The following is a 21921-nucleotide window of genomic DNA, read 5'->3' on the forward strand; positions in this document are numbered from 1 at the left end:
TAATTATTTTAAAATTGATTTCCAAATTCTCTAATTACTGAAATACAAAGTTGATTTCTAAATTCTATAATTTAAATGTTATTTTCTACATTTAAAAATGGTTTTTAAATTGTAAAATTCAAAATACTGAATGAAGTTGAACAAAGATGATAGAGGGGGCGAGAACATAGGCTTATTTTCTAATTTCATTGAGGGTAAATTTGACTTCTTACAAAAAAGTATGGAGGTGCGGAAAGAAACCAGGGAGGTGATGGAAGAAATTGCCCCGAGTAAAGGAATGAGGAAACTGAAATGAATAATGGGCTAGGCGTGAAAGAAGGTAGTGGGCCGAGGGAGGGCCCAAGAGCCCAAAAGGGAGGGAACGGTATAACAACGATCTTCAAAACCATTATCAACATCATTGGTAAGTGAAGTTGTGTTGGCGATGGATCGAGAATGGGGATCGAAGCCCGGGAGCGGCGGCGCCGCGACGGCGCAGAACGAAGCCATCGACCGGCGAGAGCGTCTCCGGCGACTGGCTCTGGAGACGATAGACCTAGCGAAGGACCCCTATTTCATGCGCAACCATCTCGGGAGCTACGAGTGCAAACTGTGTCTCACTCTCCACAACAACGAGGGCAACTACTTGGCCCACACTCAGGGCAAGCGCCACCAGACCAACTTGGCCAAACGTGCCGCCCGCGAGGCCAAGGACGCCCCCGCCCAGCCTCAACCCCACAAGCGCAAGGTCACCCTTCGCAAAACAGGTGCCTCTTTTCTCTTTTTCCCTCTTTTGCCCCTTTCCCCGTTCACTGAACTGACTTAACGTTTCGTGTTCCTTTTTTGCAGTTAAGATTGGACGCCCTGGGTACCGTGTGACCAAGCAGTATGATCCTGAGACCAAGCAAAGATCTCTCCTGTTTCAGGTTCTTTTTTAATATTTATGCATATGTCACTCTTTTTTAAATTTTCTGATAAATCGATAATATTATATTTGTTCTTAATTTTGGGAATTTTGAGATGATGCAGATTGAATATCCTGAGATTGAAGACCTCGCCAAGCCCAGGCACCGGTTTATGTCCTCCTACGAACAGGTAAATTCTGGTGATTTTGTTCAATTGCGTTTCTCTCCAATTGTTGTCAGTATATATGCTTTTGTTTTAATGTTTTTTCTCTTTGTTTGTGTTTTGATGGTGTTACAGAGGGTGCAGCCCTTTGATAAAAGATATCAGTACCTTCTGTTTGCGGCTGAACCGTATGAAATAGTTGCATTCAAGGTATTTTGTTACTCTTGTTTGAGTATTTGTTTTGGTCTTTATGCTTTTATTTTGGCTGTGTTTTTTCTTTTGTGGTTGTGGAGTTTTGCTTTGTGCTCATTAATCTACATTTTCAGGTGCCCAGCACGGAGATTGATAAGTCCACTCCAAAGTTTTTCTCGCACTGGGATCCGGACTCAAAGATGTTCACGGTTAGTTCATGTGCTCCTCTTGTCTGTCTGTGATGGTAAACTTGATCTATGCAAGTGCCTGTGTGTTTTGTGATCCAGGCAAAAGATAGCTTTTAATTTTACAAGGGACCGTAACACCCCATGCATGAGCATTAGTTTATACTTGTACACGCCAATGAAGCACTATGCACTGATCCCAGAGCATGCAAATTTGAACGTGCAATTGATACAAAAAAATGGTGTGGTGAAGCTTGCAGCTTGTTTGATAAACGTTTGCTGTGAAGAATTAAAAATTATAGTTTTCAGTGGCGCTTTTTATAAGCTTTTGATTAAAACCTGTTTTTATCAAAAAAATAAGCTACGTAACCTACACTTTGTTCCTAGACATCCAAACACAAGGCTGATTCAAGAGAATCCAAGTCATTTCATTTTAATTGTTTGCTCTTGTAACTATCAATACAAGCTAATTATTCAAGCATTCAGCAGCAGCAGAACTAGGTCGGGAATTTCCTGTGTTCTTTCTTGCTTTCTTTTCTTAATGTTTTTTGTTTATGCGGTGTGCATCATTGATTTTTAATTTCCCCCTTCTGCCACTGACGACTTCAATTGATACTTGTCTGTAGTTGCAATTGTATTTTAAAACCAAGCCCCCGGAGGCAAACAAACCACAGCCTCCCTCTACAGCCAATGGCACAGCAACATCTGGTGTTCCACCAAGGCCTTTGCCCCCACCACCTCAAGCTCCACTACCGCCACCTCCACCTCCCCCACAAGGGCTACCTCCTGGTGCACCTATGGCAAATCCTCCTAGAGCTCCTCCACCTCCAATGCCAGGATCTATGCCACCTCCTCCTCCTATGGCAGCAGCTAACGGTCCTAGGCCTGCACCTTCTGGTGGAATGCCATCTGTCCCACCCCCACCCCCTATTGCAAGTGGAGCATCGGGTTTCAACATGGGTACTAGACCTCCATCAATGCCTCCTCCACAAGGTTTTCCTGCCCAACCAATGCAGAGTCAGGGTGTCCGTCTTCCTCCGCCACCCCCTAACATGGGACAGTAGGTCCTTGGGCTTTAGGCTAGAACAGCGAGCATAATTTGATTGAAGTGTTAAACAACCTTGGTGGAATGGCCCTTGTCTGTTAAGGACTTGAAGCGTGGTATGCTGGAGGCTATGTTTCGTAAGCAATACACCTGTACACTCTTCATTGTGTCAATTTCATATTCACAAATTAAGATGTTGATGTATCAAGATTTTTGGTATTTAGTATTGATGGCTTTCGAGTACTCCCATGTCCACAGATTTAGGTTTCAATCGCTTGATATGATGGGAAATTTGTTGTTTGTTGCAGGTAATTTAGGGTTAAAGTCTTGATCGTGGCATTTTATATGTAGTAGTATAGCAATTTGATTATGGGGAATCACATGGCGAATTATTAGTAGTGTTTTTGCGTTTTGGTGATGTGCTGAGTTGGATGCATGTTTTTTCTTGTAGCTTGTAGAGGGATGGATAAGGGACATTGATGGGGGTGTTTCGTTTTTACTGGATAGATTTCATTTTTGGAAGTATAAAACTTACGTCCATGTAAAGTTGAGAACTTAGAATTTAAATGTTTTTAATTTTAACAGAGAATTTTAGAATTTAAATGTTATTAATTTTAACAGAGAATAGCAACCGGGAAAGCAAGTAAAGGTAGAAATGATCAATAAAGGTTATCTTCTTATTATGGATAAAAGAATGAGTATTCTAACAAAAATCATGACTAACCAACAATTACAACAACAGAAACATGTTATGATTAAGAGCCCGTGTTCCCTGCATGGAACAAATAGTTTCAAACACTGGGACATAAAGTCTTTGTATGGACGTCATCAAGTTGTAATGAAGAAGAGATGGGCAAAAGCTTGAGCAGACCAATATTAACTTTGACCATAACAACAATGTGATAATCGATTTTGATATATTTAGTTCTTTCATGGAATTTGTAGTGCTGATTGATTATTATACTATAACAAAGTTAGATGAATAAAAGGAACACAAAATGTTCAAGATGAAACATCAGCCATTGAATCTTAAAGGTGGTAGAAGCTAAGACATTGTTAGATTGTTTCTTAGAACAACAAAAAATTAAAGAGGATCAAAGATGAACCAAAAAAAACAGTAATAGAGTACGAGCAACCTTAAGTCCAAGGAAAATTTTCAGAGTTTCAAGGTCCTTGATGACTAATTTTAACAATATTATGACCAACAATTACAAAAATTGAGATATTTTTTATTACTTTAACAATGGCCTCAAAATACTGAATGTAAATTTATTCCAAACAGAGCTAGAGAGAAAACACAGCAAAATCATGCGTCATGCTTCCACAGGTATACTTGTTCGATTTGATGTTGAAATTATAGTTCAGAAAAATATTATTAATGTGATGATGATAATGATAACATGTTTTCTAACCCCAATAGGTCAAATAATGGTGAGTTTAACAAGTAATACTAATATTCAACCTAAGTGATATGTAGCACCGATGTGGATACGAACAATGACACGGATACGGAGACGAAGGTACGTATAATTTTTAAAATGTAGGATACAGGACACGGATCTATATATTATATAATTTTAAATTATATAAATTGAAAATAAATATTTATGTGCAAAAGTGTGTTCCATATTGTTTTGGGAGCAGAAAGATATTTTTCATGACTGGTTCAAAAGAATTTGTTCTTATTTTTATAATTATAATAAAAATTTATACAATAAATTTGAGTTTTTAGAAAGTTATTATATTTATACCTTTTAAAATTATGTTAGAATCGTGCTAAAATTTTCAAAAATCTAACAAATATTTATTTGAATTAAACATTTCACCGATAAATATCTTACGTATCAATACGGATACCATTTAATAATAAGTGTGCGAGCCAACACAATTAACTCACTTGCTCTTGGGTTCATCTATTGCCACAATCTCCTTTTCCTTCCTTTTTACTTCGTGGTGGAGTGTTGGTGGAGTAAAATTGATGAAGACACGAGACTTATTACTGAAAAGTTGTAGTTCCCACGTGTACATATGGCAGAGAACACAGACCCATTGGGGAGTTCCTGTGAGATTGGTGTAACAATTTTGACATATGCCATGTGTGAAGGATGTAAAACCTGCAAGCTCATGGATTTTGAGTTTGAATTTTGGTAATGTTGCTATTAAAGATCTCACATCGACTAAAAATTATGATATTTTATCGTAGATTATGACATTTCATCGTATATAATTGGGTGCAACCTTCACTCTATGAGCCGGTTTTATGGAATTGAGTTAGGTTTAAAGTTCACTTCTTAACATGTTATCAGAATCATTTCGAGTATTTATTGAGATATAATATTTAGAGTAAATAATTATATTTGAAATATTGTCTCAATCTAAGTGTTATTAGTTCATGCTTATTATGCTTCACTTAAACTATAATAATTTTAATTAGACTCACCCATTTTCTTTTCCTCTTGTTTTTTTATAGTTATTTTCCATTCTCTGGGGACCATCATTATTATTTATTATTTAACACGCAAATGCTAATATTCAAATTAAAGCATTTCAAAGGACCATTCAAGTCAATATCTCATTCATTCCATTGCAGACCTATAAATCTATAAATCTCGCGATATAAATCATGCTCTACTTATAAAATAAACCATTTCATACAATCTATAACAAAAACAATATTGTCTTTAATTAATAAAAATAAATCAAAAAATTTAAATAAATAATAATATATTTAATTATCAGTAAAAAAAAAAGTTGAAAACGCACTGCTTTTGTATTTTTATGTCTCATCTCACCTAATTATAGACAAGTACATCTCATACTATGGAGAGAGAGAGAATAAAACGCGAGAAACACGCACGCATTCGCGCGTCAAGAAAAAAGAGAAAATTAGAATAATAATAATAATATTATTATTATTATTGCTAATAATTAAATAGTATTGCCACTGCTGAGATCACTAGTGACAGCACTCACTAATAATGATATTAATTTTTAAATAAAATCAGAAAATATTTGTCATCAACTTAAAACTACTAATAAGTTTAAAAAAAATTAGCAACTCCATATTAAAATTCCAAATATATATATAAAATATAATTCAGAGTTTTAAAAATAGGGTATTGCAAAAGGAGAAAGCTAGTGAAGTGATGGAGTAGTGTGGGTTATGATAAAAAAAGCAAATTATATATTTTCCTCATCAGTCAAAATCATTTATCTTGACTTTATTCAACAATGGGTTTTATAAGTATATAGAAAATGATTGATGGATATAAGATCTAATAATATCTATTTGTTTCTCCTTTTTAATCACCATTTTTCTCAAGTTCAAGGATGGTGACAATAACATCAATGGACTCCTTTTCATGACAACAAAATAAATGTTTTATTATATTTTTTAAATTTTACATAAATATTAAAGATTCTACATGAAATAGAGATAAAAATATCTTATAATATATAAATGAATACAGAGTTTATTAAAAAATGAATTTTAAGTCTAACTCAACTTTATAAAACTGGTTTATAAAGTAAAATTTGCATCCACGTATATACTGTGAAATGCTTTAATATTTAATCGATGTAAGATCTTCAATAAAGTCTATCTTATAAGCCGATTTTATAAGATTGAGTTAGACTTAAAATTTACTTCTAATATAGTATTAAAATAAAATTTATTATAATAAAATAGAAGTGGACGCAAACATTGACTTATAAACTAATTTTTATAAATTTAAACTTAAAATTTACTTCTTAATATATTTTAAAAAAAGTTTAAAATTTAATATTTATTATAATATTTGAAAATAATAAAAAAGGTAAATTGTATATTTGGTTCTTTATCCTAATTATAAAATTCTTAGTTAACTTTTTTATTGAAAATAAATGTATTTTATCTCTCGTATTTTTATTTTAAAATGAATTTCATTTTTAATTTTTAGATGAGATATTCAACCCATAAATTTGTCCTTTTGTATTTAACTTATGTTTAAGCAAAAATTGGGCACGTGTAAGCAATAGAATGGTGGTAGAGTAGAGTATGCTATGGTTGACTGGTCAACACCAATCTCTCCAATTCAATTGTGTAAGTTATAAATAAATAAATAAATAAATAAAATATTAATAGGATAATGCTTTGAAATTGAGCCATTTCGAAAACGAACACGTTTCATAATTGTCGGTGCGAACTGCAGGGGACTTCAAAACATATGTTTCATAGTGGAAAAAAAATATTATTCATTATTATCTATACCTTGAATTTTGTATTATAACCGTTTTTTTTTAAGACTGATTTATTTTCATTCTATCATTATTTAATATATTTTATTTTATTAATATAATAAAATATTTTGTTATTTTTTAATTTAATATTAATGTACAGTTTTGTAGGCAATAATAGGAAGAAAATGAGAACATACTCTCATACATTTTTACATCAAATCTTACTTATCAAATAAAATAATATTCATTTTCAATCATTTTTTTCACTCCAAACTACTATTATTCTTTTGTATCTATCATAAAATAAGTCAATCATAACTTTAACTTAAACATCATCACACTTTTTGATCCTAAAACTATCAATGGAAAAAGAGAAAAATCTTGAAGAAGAAAACATACTCAAATCGAATAAGAAAAAAAAATGTTGTTTAATCAATTAATCATTTTAATTTTACATGTTATTTTTTGTTTTTCATTTTTTACTAATCCGAAATTATTTATTTATATATATGTTAAATTTCTATCATTGTGAAAGTTAAGTAAAGGAGGAAAATGCAGATACACAGGCGCGGTTGCGCATGTGTTTTCGCTAGTTAAAAATAAAAATGATTAGTTAGAAGAAAAATAAAGAAGGAATGAAATATCTACGTAACACTCTCGTGAACTATGTAATACAGACACAGATAGACACAAACACGAAGATAAATATAATCTTTAAAATATAGGATACGAATATACAAATCTATATATTATATAACTATGAATTATATAAATTGACAATAAAGATTTATGTACACAAGTATCTTTCAATTTTTGTAACAAATAAATATTTTTCATGATTGATTTAAAATGATTTATTTGGTCCATTGTGTCTGATACATCGTGGATAGTAACATTAACATTTTTATTAAATATTTTAATTGTTAAAACAAATTTATTAATTGAAATGTAGAAACCTATTCCATGTAAAAGTAAAATATAAAAATGTAAATTGATTTTCTATAACAATAAATATACTTTAAAATCTCCAAAATTAATGTTAAAAAGATTGGCGTTTAAAGAATCTCCAAACATTGATCTTAAATTTTTTTGTTTACTTCATTAGTATTATTGTTTATGAAACTAATTGTCACGTGATTAATGGATTTATTGTAGAACAGTAAGATAAGTATAATTCAACGTGACAATCTTGTATTGTTAATTTACTTTTATAAATTCTTATTAAATTAAAACATAATTTAGAAAGAAGAAGAAGAAAGAAGGAAGGAGTTGAGGACACGCGCTGAAAGAGCGAGTGGTATTCGGTGAGGGCAGTGGAGGAAAGAAAGAAGAAGGTGAAGAGGTATTTTCATAAGCGCTTGAGACAGAGAGAGAATGTGTGGGACCCACCTGAGGCATGTTGCACGATTCCTTTAATTTGTACCTTCTCGATGTCATTTCTAAATGGACCTCTCTTTTTTCCTCATCTCATCTCACATTCATTTTTTTTACGTCATCCATTCATTTATATATTCTTTATACATTACCTTATCTCTCTACCCTAAAAAGTCAATTTTATTTTATTTTTTAATTTTTTTTTACAAATATAATCTTATTTTTAAATAATCTTAGTTGTACCCCACATTTTTATACCTCTCTTCCAATCATAACACTTTTATTATTTTTTTAGTTATTGTCCGTTAGTTTCTTTGAGAATGTTTGGGAGAAGTTTCGTTGTATTTAAAATTTTCTGTGTAAATATATATATATATATATATATATATTGTTTTTTTTTTATTGTTGTACTCTATTTTTTACTTCATTGGTTTTTTTATAGATTTTTATGAGTTCTATAAAAAAATATAAAATAAGTGAACAAAAACACAATCACAACCATTAAAAATATCACAAAATTTACCCAGCTATCAATGTTCATGACCAACTATAATCATTTGATAATGAAAAAGAAGACATCACACTCTGAATCGTATTCAAAAAAGTATTGTAAGAATTAAAAAAAGTATGAAGGTGCAGAAAAAATGATAAGAATGTTATAAACAATTATATGTAATATGGAATTTTTTTAATTCATCCAATTATTTGAAATACTTTTATTTTAATTACGAAAGTTCTTAATATAATCATTTATATCAAATTGGTGATAAGGATGTTATAAACAATTATATGTAATATGGAATTTTTTTTCTCTTTAACACCTTATCATGTTGAACTTTAGAGGGTATAAATAATAATAATAAAAATAATAATAGTAGAAATAATAATAATAATAATGTTGTTGTTTTGATGTGTGTGTTTTTGAGGATTGGTTGAAAAGTGTAGTGTGTGGTGGTGAGTAATGTTGAGCTTAGTTAGTGGTTTGTGGAGTCTACCTCATTTCCACACTCTTCTCTATTAATTCAATCTCCTTCGAATCTTTGCCTTTTTTTTTTCTCTTTCTTTCCTTTGGTAAGTGCCTCATTTCCTCAATTTTCTTTTTATAAAATCCAAAACAGTGTTGTGATGGCAATAAATACATAACGTATAAAAGCACTTATTATGTGTTGCTTTATTTGGTAGGAAGGAAGAAAGGTGGGGAAGGCATGCATTTCAATTCAAAATGTGTAGCATGGCTTCTGTCATTATTATTTTGGCCATTCTTGTTATGGACGATTTTAGAGGGGCCACTCCCATACATTTTTGTCAACTACCTTTTTCTCCTCCAACACTTCTATCTCTCTTCTTCGTCATTTTCTAATATATAAATAGATACAAATCTCATCTTATCAACAGATTTTAAAATTCATTTCCTAATATATGATATTAAAGTCATATAGAATTTATCATAATAGGAGTTTTTTTGGACTGATCAAGTCACTCATTATCAGATTATTGTCAGACCACTCATTGTATAGTATCACTACAAGAAAATCATGAAATAAAAACAAATTTTTAGAAACCATAATTAATTAGTTGTTATAGTAACTAAACTATACTACTCATTGTGTAGTATCATCGTAAGAAAATCATCATGAAATAAAAAACATTTTTTAGAGACAAAAAACAATTAGTTGTTATAGTAACTAAAATAGAGACATTTTTAGAGACTAAACAAAATTTGGTTTATAAATTAGTTTCTATTATTGTTAAATGGTTTCTAAAATGGTGTCTAATTAACAACTAAGGTTTTTGCTACCAGATTTAGAATATAAATAATTGGTAGCAAAAACCTTGGTTGTTAATTAGACACCAAATTATAAACCATTTAACAATAATATAAACTAATTTAGAAACCAAAATTTTTTTAGTATCTAAAACTGTTTCTAATTTAGTCACTATAACAACTAATTATTTTTTGTCTCTAAAAATTGATTTCTATTTCGTGATTTTTTTTGTAGTGGATCACGTACAAGTTAACAAGTCTCGAAGGTGTAATAATATATAAATGAATATAAACCTTACCTTATGAGGAAATTTTGTAAGATTGGGTTATGCTTTACCTTTCCAATATTTTTGAATAAAAAAATGAATGTAGCTGGTAAGAAGAATACATGCATATTTATTAATGTATAAATGCGCGATACTATCTCTCTTCTTCATTCCATAGTATATAATGGGTAAAAATCTCACCTTATGAACAAATTTTGTAAGATAAAATTATACCTAAAGTTCACTTCCTAATATATGATATTAATTAAAATCACATATAAGAATTTTTTAACTATCAGATCGTTATTATACCACTCAACCTATAATATCACATAGGAGTTGATAAATCTTGATGATATAATCAATGTAAAATTGAATTATGCTTTTATTTTCTACTATTTTCAATAAAAAAACAAATGTGACAACCAATAAGAATACATGCATATTAATTAACGTATAAACATGTGAATGAAGCTAATAAGAATACATGCATATTCATTAACCTATAAATATTTATATGTGAATGAACAAGTGGCAGCTAATAAGAATAAAATGTTATGATTGGTTAGAAACAGCTTAGTGCATTATCATATATATCATATCAATGCATGCCACTTGTTTGCTTATTTCTAATGCTTTTATGTGTTTTTGCAACTTCAATACATTTTCATATTATAATATTTCTATTAATTAATTATTTATTATATTATTTCCTTATCACATAAATACATAAGTAAATTAATTAAGGCTTAGGAAACAATAATGATATAATTTATTATAAATAATTAATGCCATTATAGATTTTTGAAATTATATAAATATAATATATTAAATGTTGGACAGTTGCCAAAAAACCACTACAAAATATCTTTTTTATTTCATAAAACGCATTTTCTTTTTAATTTAATATTCTCACCATAAAATAAAATAAAAACTGTTAAAAGATATATAATTATTCTTAAAAGTCTCATTTTTTGACAGTGCCAGCTAGATTTGTTCTCTGACCAGAAACTTGGCCTACTGAAAAAAGTTAAATATACCAATTGCTGAATTCAGAAAATATTATTATTATTTTTATTGAATTTAGAACTCATAATTTAGTTTTGATAATTAATATTTAATATTAATATTTATTCATAAATAAGTACTATTTGTTTTTTTGGATGATTTTGCTGTTAAAAACACATTCCAGTGTTTCAAGATTCATGTGCTTGCTTCCCTTTAATTCTCATGAACTAAAATAATACATTAATTATTATTCATAATCAGAATCATAACATTAAATATTGAGTCAAAGATAGTAGTTAATTAAGCAGACTCTTTCCCAATGGACCACAAATTCAAACCCCACTAATAATCATTAATACTTATTTAATTTATATCTCAAAATATTAATTATTTTATCAGAATTAAGAAAAATAATTAATTACATTGCCAGAATTGCACTAAATACATTCTGAATATTTTTTAAAAGCATTCCCAATTCAACATTCAAGAAACTCTGACAATGATAAACTATAATAACTCATATATTATTTTAAGAAATAAATTTTAAATTTACCTTAATTTTATAAAATTGTCTTAAATTTATTCATTTACATTATAATAAATTAATCTTATCTTTAATTAATGAATTTTTTTAAAATTTAAATTTTTCTAGTTTTAGTTATCTCTATTCAAATTGAAAATTTAATATTTAATGGCATAATTATTCAATATTTTTCTATTTTTTAGATAATATTAACAAAAGTGTATTTTATTTTTTATAAAAGAAAAAAATAAATATAAAATAAATTGTAATTGAATTAGCGCATTTTATGGTTGGTTTTGGGAAAGAGGTGAACGTACACATCTGACAGGGACAATAACCTACACACGCTCTCGCCACACATTAAATTCACTTCACTTACTTTATTAACTCTCATCTCGCGAATCTTTACTCCAACTCGTATCTCATCTCGTAATATATCGTATTGCAATCATGAACTGTATCGCCGTATCACGTGATACAATAAGTGCCATTTCTCCGTGGCAGACACCGTAATATTCCCCAAACACTGAGCCCAAACACTTTTGGGACCCGTCCGAGAAACTTTGTCGTTACCCGGGGGATCTGAACCCAGTGAAAATGGCTTTCTGGGAATTATCCCCTCCTTCGCCCAAATATTTTCACTAAATTCTACCCTACGATCTCCTTCTCCGACCAGTGAAAATCTGACTAACGGTTCGGATCAGATGCAAAACCCTAGGTGTGGGAGTAGGTAAACATCACCCTCCTAAACTTTTACACCGAGCCGAAGGACAGCTGTCAGCTCCAGATTCCGAGCCGATAATTTAGACAAAATGAAGCCGGCTTAGTGGGACCCACACGAAACTGAACTTGAAAGATAAGCCAGTGTCGCTCTCTTATAGCTTATCGGGAATGGTGATAACCCGTATCAATAAGCACGATGGCTTATCATCTCCCTTCCCTGTCGCGTCTTATATAAAATAACCTATTTGAGCAAGTTCATGTGTCCTATATATATATATATATATATTGAGAGAGAGAGAGATTGGTAATTAGAGATAGAGAGTGAGTGTTAGGACATTTGTTGCAGGAGAGAGAAAGTGGAATAGAAGAGAAAGGTTTGGTCTTTGGTGTTGGGGTTTCTCTCTCTTGTTGTGGTGTGGTGTGGTGGTGCGTTCTATATTCGGGGGACCTTGCTTCCCATGTGACTGAGGGTTGAAGGTGAGAGCTTCTCCAAACCCTTTCTCTCTCTCTCTCTCTCTCTCTCTCTCTCTCTCTTTCAGTTTCCGAATCTGCTGTGTGTTAAAGTCTGTAGCTTTTATGTGTATTTTAATTTCGACTTTTCCTTCTTTTCTTTCCTTTTATAAAACACTTTATGGTTTTTTTTTTTCTCTTGCATCTTGGATTCCCTTGTGGGATTAAAGCCGCTTTCGTTCTCAAGCTTTGATCTTAAGGGAAACACTCAATTTCTTTTGCCCTTTTGTTTTTGCCCCTAAAACCTTCTTTCCCCGCTCTGGTTTGGTTGATTTTTTCGGACATGGAAGCTCTTCTTCCCTGAATGCTTTGCTGGGGCTAGTCAAATGATTCACTCTCGGTCTTGATTTTCTTATCTGCATTTTTTTTGTGGTTTTCTCGTACCTGGTCGGCGTGCAATTTCTCTAACTGCTCATTTTTTGAATGTCTTTTTTGTCCGCAGATCTAGTTTATAGTTGCTCACTTTGGTTCTTGTCTGATCGAGGGCGAGGCAGTTACGATGTCATCTCTCAGTAGGGAGTTGGTGTTCTTAATCCTGCAGTTTCTCGATGAGGAAAAGTTCAAAGAAACTGTTCACAAGTGGGGTTATTTCCATTTAAATTTTGTTGTTTTTATTGTTTGTCATCTCTACTAGTGTTGATTAGTGTTTATCACATTAATTATTTGACCAATTATTATTCTTTTTGAATACTAGGCTTGAACAGGAGTCTGGGTTTTTCTTTAACATGAAATATTTTGAGGATGAAGTGCACAACGGTAATTGGGATGAGGTTGAGAGATACCTATCTGGTTTCACCAAAGTAGATGACAATAGGTATTCTATGAAGATTTTTTTTGAGATAAGGAAGCAGAAGTACCTGGAGGCATTGGATAAGTAAGCTCTCAACAAGTTCACAAATGTATTATGTACTTAATATTCTCTTATGAGTATTGAACTTCTGCTGTTTTTTTAATTAATATTTTGGTAGGCATGATCGGTCCAAGGCTGTAGAAATATTAGTGAAGGATTTGAAAGTGTTTGCCACATTTAATGAAGAACTGTTTAAGGAAATCACACAGCTTTTGACATTGGAGAATTTTAGGTATGGATATAATTTGTAGATTGGTTAAACTTGTGTAAGAGACAGAAAGTGATTTCTTTTGTTATAGGGAAAACGAGCAGTTGTCCAAGTATGGTGATACGAAGTCTGCAAGGGCAATCATGTTGGTTGAACTCAAGAAATTGATTGAGGCCAATCCCTTGTTTCGCGATAAATTGCAATTTCCCAACCTTAAAAACTCAAGGTTACGGACTCTCATCAATCAAAGGTAATTCATTTGAAGGTCTAAAATAATGTCAATAAACATACAACTTTATGCTCTACATGTAATAACTTTCTGCTATATGTTATAGGCCTTAGATTGCTTTTGGTATCTTTGTGTAAAAGTTACAATTGAAGGAGGTCATAAGCTGTTTTCCATGTTTACATTTTTCTGTTTTATTTGGTGTACACATGCTTCATGCTATATTTATCCAATATTCTGACCATTGAAACCCTATTGCATTTTTCATCAGTGATGGGATGCGTGGCACCATTGTAATTTTGTTCATAGAATGTTTTGATTATATCCGCTAATACTTGACTGCTTAGTTCTTGCTTCAATTCTTCTTTTTGTTGGATCATTTTGCATGCAGAGGAGCTTCTGCATGTAGATGGGCTACTGCTTATGCTTTTGCACTGTAAATGCTATTTAAAACTGATTAGATAATCTTATATGATGGGATAACTGAGATTTTTCCTTTTCTTTTTATTTTCCTGTTTCAAATTAAATTTCAGCTTGAATTGGCAACATCAACTTTGTAAGAATCCTCGGCCAAATCCAGATATAAAAACACTTTTTGTGGATCACTCGTGTGGACAACCAAATGGTGCACGGGCTCCATCCCCTGCTAGCAATCCACTTCTAGGATCATTACCAAAGGCTGGAGGATTTCCTCCTCTTGGTGCTCATGGGGTGGGCTACTGAACTGATTTGGTTTAATAGGAGTTGTATGATATGTTATTATGTTTTGGTTCTTATTATGGTGCTGGTCTCTGTCATATGTATAGCCTTTTCAACCTACTCCAGCACCGGTGCCAACACCCCTGGCTGGTTGGATGTCAAATCCAACAACTGTAGCACATCCTGCAGTCTCTGGTGGAGCTATAGGTCTTGGTGCACCATCAATCCCTGGTATTATATTCTTTTGCTTTCTTTCATTCTCTAACTCTTAATGACTAGTTGTACTTAGGATGCCATGTTTGGTTTATAATCTTCGAGCCCTAATGTTTTATTGCCTTTTTAAGCTGCTTTGAAGCACCCTAGGACCCCTCCAACTAATCCTTCTGTTGACTATCCGTCTGGTGATTCAGATCATGTTTCTAAGAGAACGAGACCAATGGGAATATCAGATGAGGTAATCTGGTTTCATTTATTGAAACATCTGATATAGTCTTGGAACTCAGCAATGCAAGTTATTTAACTTTCACGGTTCTGCTATGAATCTGTGTTTATTTTGTGCAGGTAAATCTTCCTGTCAATGTTCTGTCAGCTACATTCCCTGGTCATGGTCATGGTCAGGCTTTTAATGCGCCTGACGACTTGCCAAAGACTGTCATGCGAACTCTGAACCAAGGCTCGTCTCCTATGAGCATGGACTTTCATCCAGTTCAACAGACACTGCTTCTTGGTCTGCTACTCTTTTAAGGCCTTTTGTTAGTGTTGACATGATTCTTAGTTATATGTATTTATTTACTAATCATGCTGGAAATTGACTGAACTTTGTTTTCTTGATGCAATGTGTCAGTTGGCACGAATGTGGGGGACATTGCTTTGTGGGAAGTGGGCTCTAGGGAGCGGTTGCTCATGAGGAACTTTAAAGTGTGGGATCTTAGTGCTTGTTCAATGCCCTTTCAGGTTGTCCTTTCTCACCTTTATTTATTGATTAACAAACCCTCAGAATTGTTTAGTTTGCACTGACTGAAAAGAAAACTAATCATAATCAATTCAGGCTGCTCTTGTCAAAGATCCAGGCGTTTCTGTCAACCGTGTTATTTGGAGTCCTGATGGGGCTTTATTCGGTAAAATCTTTTTAATTCTTCAAGTTTTTTATGGAGATGTAAGAAATATATATTGTCAGAAGTCAACTAAAGGAATCACTCATTCATGAGTTTTTCTGCTAAACAGGAGTTGCTTACTCAAGGCACATTGTTCAGATATACTCTTACCATGGTGGGGATGAAGCTAGACAGCATTTGGAGGTATATGGGCATGCAAATACTTGTATCTTGCTTAATTTAGGTTTTATTTACCCCTTTTTGTAATTGTTTACTTGTGAACTTTACTAGATTGATGCTCATGTCGGTGGAGTAAATGATCTAGCATTTTCCCACCCCAATAAGCAGCTATGTGTCATTACCTGTGGTGACGATAAGACCATTAAGGTAGGTCTTTCATATCTTGAGCTTAGTTTTTTGATATCAAGATAACATGTCTCTAACTAAGTTATTCAACTTAAGGTTTGGGATGCTGCTTCGGGTGCAAAACAGTATACTTTTGAAGGTCATGAGGCTCCAGTTTATTCTGTCTGTCCGCATTATAAAGAAAACATTCAGGTAGATGTTGACTTTGTTACCCAATGGGAAAATGTTGGTTGAGTTGTTTGTTTCTATATGATTCCTTTATCTCTATTGGTAGAGTGCCCCATAGAAAATCCTTTGACTACGGTACTAATTTGTTTTCTTGTTGAAACTCTATATGCTATAGTTCATCTTTTCCACAGCATTAGATGGAAAGATAAAAGCATGGCTGTATGATAATTTGGGATCTCGTGTTGATTATGAAGCCCCTGGTCGTTGGTGTACAACCATGGCCTACAGTGCTGATGGTACAAGGTCTAAATACTAACCATGGCTATTTGTATTCTAAATCTGAATCTTATTGTATTGTTGAATTATACTATATGTTTTGATCTATTTCTGCTGAAACATTTTCTTGGCTTGAATGTATTTTATAGACTTTTTTCATGTGGGACAAGTAAGGAGGGGGAATCCTCTATTGTTGAGTGGAATGAAAGTGAAGGAGCTGTGAAAAGGACTTATCAAGGATTTCGCAAAAGATCTTTGGGTGTTGTACAATTTGATACAACCAAAAATCGATATTTGGCTGCAGGTGATGATTTCTCCATTAAATTCTGGGACATGGACAATATTCAGCTTTTGACAACTGTTGATGCTGATGGGGGTCTCCCTGTAAGTTCATTATTTTATTACAATTTGGATAGCCATTATCTAGAAATAGTAGTTGCTAATTGTTATATGTTATCTTAATTCTAGGCAAGCCCACGCATCCGTTTTAACAAGGATGGAGCTCTTTTAGCTGTTTCTGCAAATGAAAATGGAATCAAAATCTTAGCCAATGGAGATGGTATTCGTCTGTTACGTACTTTAGAGAATTCTTTATATGATACATCTAGAACGTCAGAAGCCATGACAAAGGTAGACTTGTATAGATGTGATACTTCCCTTTCCTCCTGTTAATTAAACCTAGTCTGACATGATACTTGTGGCAGCCTGCAATAAATCCAATTTCAGCTGCCGCCGCCGCTGCAGCAACTAGTGCTGCACTTGCAGAGAGGGCTTCATCTGTCGCGATTACTGCGATGGTATGCTTATCTTGTCTTTGTATCAGTAGGATCTTATTTACTTGAATGCCACTGTTTTTTTATGATTTATTTTTGTTGCTTATTATCCAACTCCTATCCTGATGTGAAAGCGGATTAGGGTTCTCACTTTAATTGTTATAATGTATATTTATTGTCATTACTATGTGTCAATTTTAACTTACCAGAATGGGGATGCTCGAAACATGGGTGATGTTAAACCTAGAATTAGTGAAGAATCCAATGACAAATCAAAGATATGGAAGCTCACTGAAATCAATGAACAATCTCAATGTAGATCCTTGAAGCTACCTGAGAATGTTAGAGTGAACAAGGTATGTATTTACTAACTGTATTTTTTCTTAAAAGGTGTTCATGTGATTAATCATATCAAGTATCCTTTCCAATTTTCATGGCATTTTAATTACATTGAAATTTTCCTTTTTCGATGAACATGGTTTTAATTTGACAACAAAAGAGCAGCGTATAGGTATTATGTACATGTATTTCCTTTTTAATATTTCTTTCATTTTTCTATTTGTGGACTAGTAGCTCTTCTATCTGCAATGTACTTTGTGATCAATATATTCATGTCAAAGCCTGGTAGCACATGATGCGTGTAGTAGCAGTAGCAGTAGCATCTGATTGTGTGTGCAGTAGAAGCAGGAGTAGCAGATACAATAGTTGTGCTTGTGTTGTGTGTGTATGAGTAGCAGTAGCTGTGATCTGTGGTAGTAGTAGCAGTAAGCTGTGATCTGTGGTAGTAGTAGCAGAAGTAACAACTGTATGTGTAAGTAGGATTATCAGTAGCAAGAGTGTGTGTGGTGTGGTTTTTAAGAAACCTTCTCTTTCACAGCGCAAGCCTCCCCTCACTACATGTGATTGCCTAATCTCCCTGCCTTTCATCTTCTTACTCGCACTCTTTCTATTCTAATGATTCCTGCATTCCGCTCCCTTGCTTGCACCCCCCAATCAAAAAGAAAGAACAACTCTGGCAATTGTGACGGTTGAACACCGCCTCTGAATAATGATTTTTTATTTATTCTAGCAAGCACACTGTTTAAGAAATAAACACAGATCCAGAGGCAGCACTCAATGCACTTGACACTTACTTCTACTTCCTTACACACTACAGCACCATAAACCAGATAGAAACATAACTAACTCCCCTATCTCACAATAAATGCTCTATGCCACATTTACTAAATTCTCTCCTTGCATTAACAGCCCTAGTTGGTCTTCTGGTCCTTTCTGTAGTAAAACTTTATTTTTGCAATTGGACCTCTTCCAACCCATCAATGTCACGGGTTCTATCATGTGTCCTTCATTTCATTTTACTGATGAATACTATGTTAAGACCACCTTCAAATTTCCGGCTTGTAAGCTGATACACCCTCCAAAACTGACGTTCTGATTTTACTTTTATCTTTGTTATTACAGATATCAAGGTTGATATATACTAATTCAGGTAATGCTATTCTAGCATTAGCTTCAAATGCCATTCATCTGCTCTGGAAATGGCAGCGAAGTGACCGTAATTCAACTGGCAAGGTGTGGGAACGTGCAAATTATTACTCTTCAGACATCGCTCTTCTCTAGTCATATAATTGGGAATAGGAATTTTATTCTGATTATATTTATTTTTGTAGGCCTCTGCTACTGTGCAGCCCCAGTTGTGGCAACCTTCTAGTGGCATTCTGATGACCAATGACCTTACTGATAGCAATACTGAGGATGCCGTTCCCTGCTTTGCTCTGTCAAAAAATGATTCTTATGTAATGTCAGCATCAGGAGGGAAGATTTCTCTGTTCAATATGATGACTTTTAAGGTGAGCTATGACCCATGGTCATTATTCAAGACTGCATTTGGTTTACAACTAACCAATTTCAATCTTCTTGGCTAAGTACAGACAATGACCACATTCATGCCTCCACCACCTGCCGCAACTTTTCTTGCTTTCCATCCTCAGGATAATAATATTATTGCTATAGGCATGGACGATTCTTCCATTCAAATATATAATGTCCGTGTGGATGAGGTATCATTGCTGCCCATAAACATTTCCTGCCAAGTCTTTTATCTAAGCAATAAGGTGTTAATGTGTTTTCTTTTTTCTTTGCAGGTTAAAAGTAAACTCAAAGGTCATACTAAAAGAATAACTGGTCTTGCTTTTTCTCATGTATTGAATGTGCTAGTTTCATCTGGGGCAGATGCTCAGGTAATAATTGTCCCCTAGATTTTTCTCTGAATTCTATGTTTTCTATGATTAAATTGAATTAAAAGTCTTAGTTTAGTGTCTTTTAACTACTTTGTCATCAATTATGGACCCCCTTTGAGCATGCTGTTGGTAATGCATTTCCTCTTCAGTTCTTAGAGCCATTTCTATTTATTGTGCAGCTTTGTGTGTGGAATACTGACGGATGGGAAAAGCAGAAATCTAGATTCTTGCAACTTCCGGCCGGCAGAACTCCACCAGCTCAGGCAGATACCCGTGTACAGTTTCATCAGGATCAGATCCGCTTCTTGGTTGTACATGAAACTCAGCTTGCCATTTATGAAGCAACAAAACTAGAATGTTTGAAGCAGGTTAGTTTATTAAATTCAGTTTTCTGTTAACTGTAAATAATTAATTTTGTTCTTGTCTAATGTATGAAACATAAACTGTAGTGGTTCCCGCGAGAATCAGCTGCCCCAGTATCACATGCAACTTTCTCATGTGATAGCCAGCTCATATATGCCAGCTTTTTAGACGCGACAGTGTGTGTATTTAGTGCTTCAAACCTTAGATTACGTTGTCGAATCAATCCTTCTGCTTATCTTTCAGCCAGCGTCAGGTAATGCTTCATTTGATAGACTTCTATAACACTTTGGATGATACTTGTCACAAGTTATTAATGATTTTTAGTTTTCTCAATTTTAACTTTTGACATTTTACCAAACATGAACTTATTTGGTAGATTTTTTTTTGAAACTGTGAATTTGGGATACTTTTCCATTTTTTTCTCTTGAAGCAATTGAGTTTGAAGTCATTGAAAATCCCAAGCAGTTCTTCAACTTTTATTCTTGTTTCATTTAGTTAATCTGTTTTTTAAAATCAAAACCTCATTCAAGTTGTGAACATTTTACATTTCTTTGCTATCAATATCCTTTGGAAATACATGTTCTTCAAACTTCCGGACCGAATGAATTTCAATTTTAACTTTACACTGGGACAATATGGATATGCAAATATCATTTCATGCTTATTATAAACGATTTTAAAGGAAAATACTTGTATGTTTTACTTCCTTTATTGTTTTCTCTATAAAGAGGTGAAAAGGGAGTTACTCTAAAGCGAATCTAATCTAATTAACATTACTTACAATTCATTGATTCTTCATGAAGATTGTTCTAAATTTGGAATTTGATTGTTTTATATTAACTGACAATCTTTTGTGCAGTACTAGTTGAATACTAATTGCCTTATTGTGCTGTGCAGTTCTAATGTACAACCACTTGTTATTGCTGCACATCCTCAAGAACCAAATCAGTTTGCTGTAGGATTGTCTGATGGTGGAGTTCATGTCTTTGAACCCCTTGAGTCTGAAGGCAAATGGGGTGTGCCTCCACCCAATGAGAATGGATCAACAAGCAATATGGCAGCTACTTCAGTTGGAGCTTCTTCAGATGAAGCTCAGAGATGATCCATGTCAGCCAAAGACAAGTTTCTTTTACATACTTGGCTTGCTGGCCATTTCAAGAACTAGGTATGTACTTATGTTAATGCAGGACAGTCTCTGAATTAGTTGATCCAACATTTCTCTCTATCCATTGTGTTGTCAGGCCTCTGTGAACACTCACATGCCAGAACAATGGACCAACCTTGTAATTGCCAAAAAATATGTGAAATTTTTCTTCAAGTCTAATGTTGCAGAGGCAGAAGTTCTCAAGTTTGAACTTTTTCTGGTTATTTATTTAGATTGGTTTATCCTAACTTTACTCTTCATGTAACTTACTAGGATAATCTTGTCTTCGGCTTCTCAACTTTTATTCATATATAAATATATAAATTTTTTAAACAGTGTAGTTTCTGATTCATGAAACATGATGAATGAAGTGCATAGTGATGCATCTTTTTTCTCAACTTTCCTTTCTGAGGCTTTGAAGTTGAAAAAATGTTAATGAGACCGCAGAAAATCTAAGTAGATTTTTTTTATTAATGAATATTTGGATTTTCTATAATGCAACAACAATGTTCACATTTTAAGCCCTATCATGATATTAGTTAAATTAATTAATTATTATTTTTCTAAATAAGCAACTATTATTTTTCTCATTATCGTTTTGAGATATGCACGAAAGTAACTACATATTTTACTTTGCTCTTTCTAGAATCAGAATAAC

At 33.1% G+C, this 21921-nt stretch overlaps 2 protein-coding genes across 6 annotated transcripts; both read left to right on the plus strand.

The window, feature by feature from the left end:
• The first annotated feature begins 399 nt into the window (after positions 1–399).
• Positions 400–2715, plus strand: LOC137836058 (hydroxyproline-rich glycoprotein family protein). 2 transcript variants are annotated; one of them, XM_068644875.2, is made up of 6 exons: positions 400–746; positions 829–905; positions 1009–1074; positions 1183–1257; positions 1374–1448; positions 2051–2715. In XM_068644875.2, the coding sequence occupies exons 1-6, from the start codon at positions 425–427 to the stop codon at positions 2486–2488; spliced, it is 1053 nt and encodes a 350-aa protein (XP_068500976.2). In that variant the 5' UTR covers positions 400–424; the 3' UTR covers positions 2489–2715. The 2 variants fall into 2 exon arrangements, with proteins under 2 accessions (XP_068500976.2, XP_090158299.1); XM_090302173.1 differs by having other exon boundaries at positions 403–746; positions 1183–1448.
• A 9888-nt stretch (positions 2716–12603) lies between these two features.
• Positions 12604–21474, plus strand: LOC137836059 (protein TOPLESS). Of its 4 annotated transcripts, none has more exons than XM_068644876.2 (26): positions 12604–12823; positions 13299–13435; positions 13551–13730; positions 13825–13938; positions 14006–14164; positions 14674–14851; positions 14947–15070; positions 15184–15293; positions 15401–15566; positions 15684–15793; positions 15888–15957; positions 16064–16137; positions 16225–16320; positions 16396–16491; positions 16643–16770; positions 16893–17127; positions 17212–17373; positions 17448–17540; positions 17726–17872; positions 18978–19088; positions 19187–19366; positions 19448–19576; positions 19661–19756; positions 19936–20124; positions 20206–20372; positions 21017–21474. In XM_068644876.2, the coding sequence occupies exons 2-26, from the start codon at positions 13356–13358 to the stop codon at positions 21219–21221; spliced, it is 3399 nt and encodes a 1132-aa protein (XP_068500977.1). In that variant the 5' UTR covers positions 12604–12823; positions 13299–13355; the 3' UTR covers positions 21222–21474. The 4 variants fall into 4 exon arrangements, with proteins under 4 accessions (XP_068500977.1, XP_068500979.1, XP_068500980.1 ...); XM_068644878.2 differs by having other exon boundaries at positions 12606–12823; positions 15250–15293; XM_068644879.2 differs by having other exon boundaries at positions 12636–13196; positions 15250–15293.
• Positions 21475–21921: the final 447 nt, after the last annotated feature.

Source organism: Phaseolus vulgaris, chromosome 5, assembly GCF_051622355.1.
Source record: "Phaseolus vulgaris cultivar YP4 chromosome 5, ASM5162235v1, whole genome shotgun sequence".
Classification (NCBI taxonomy): domain Eukaryota; kingdom Viridiplantae; phylum Streptophyta; class Magnoliopsida; order Fabales; family Fabaceae; genus Phaseolus; species Phaseolus vulgaris.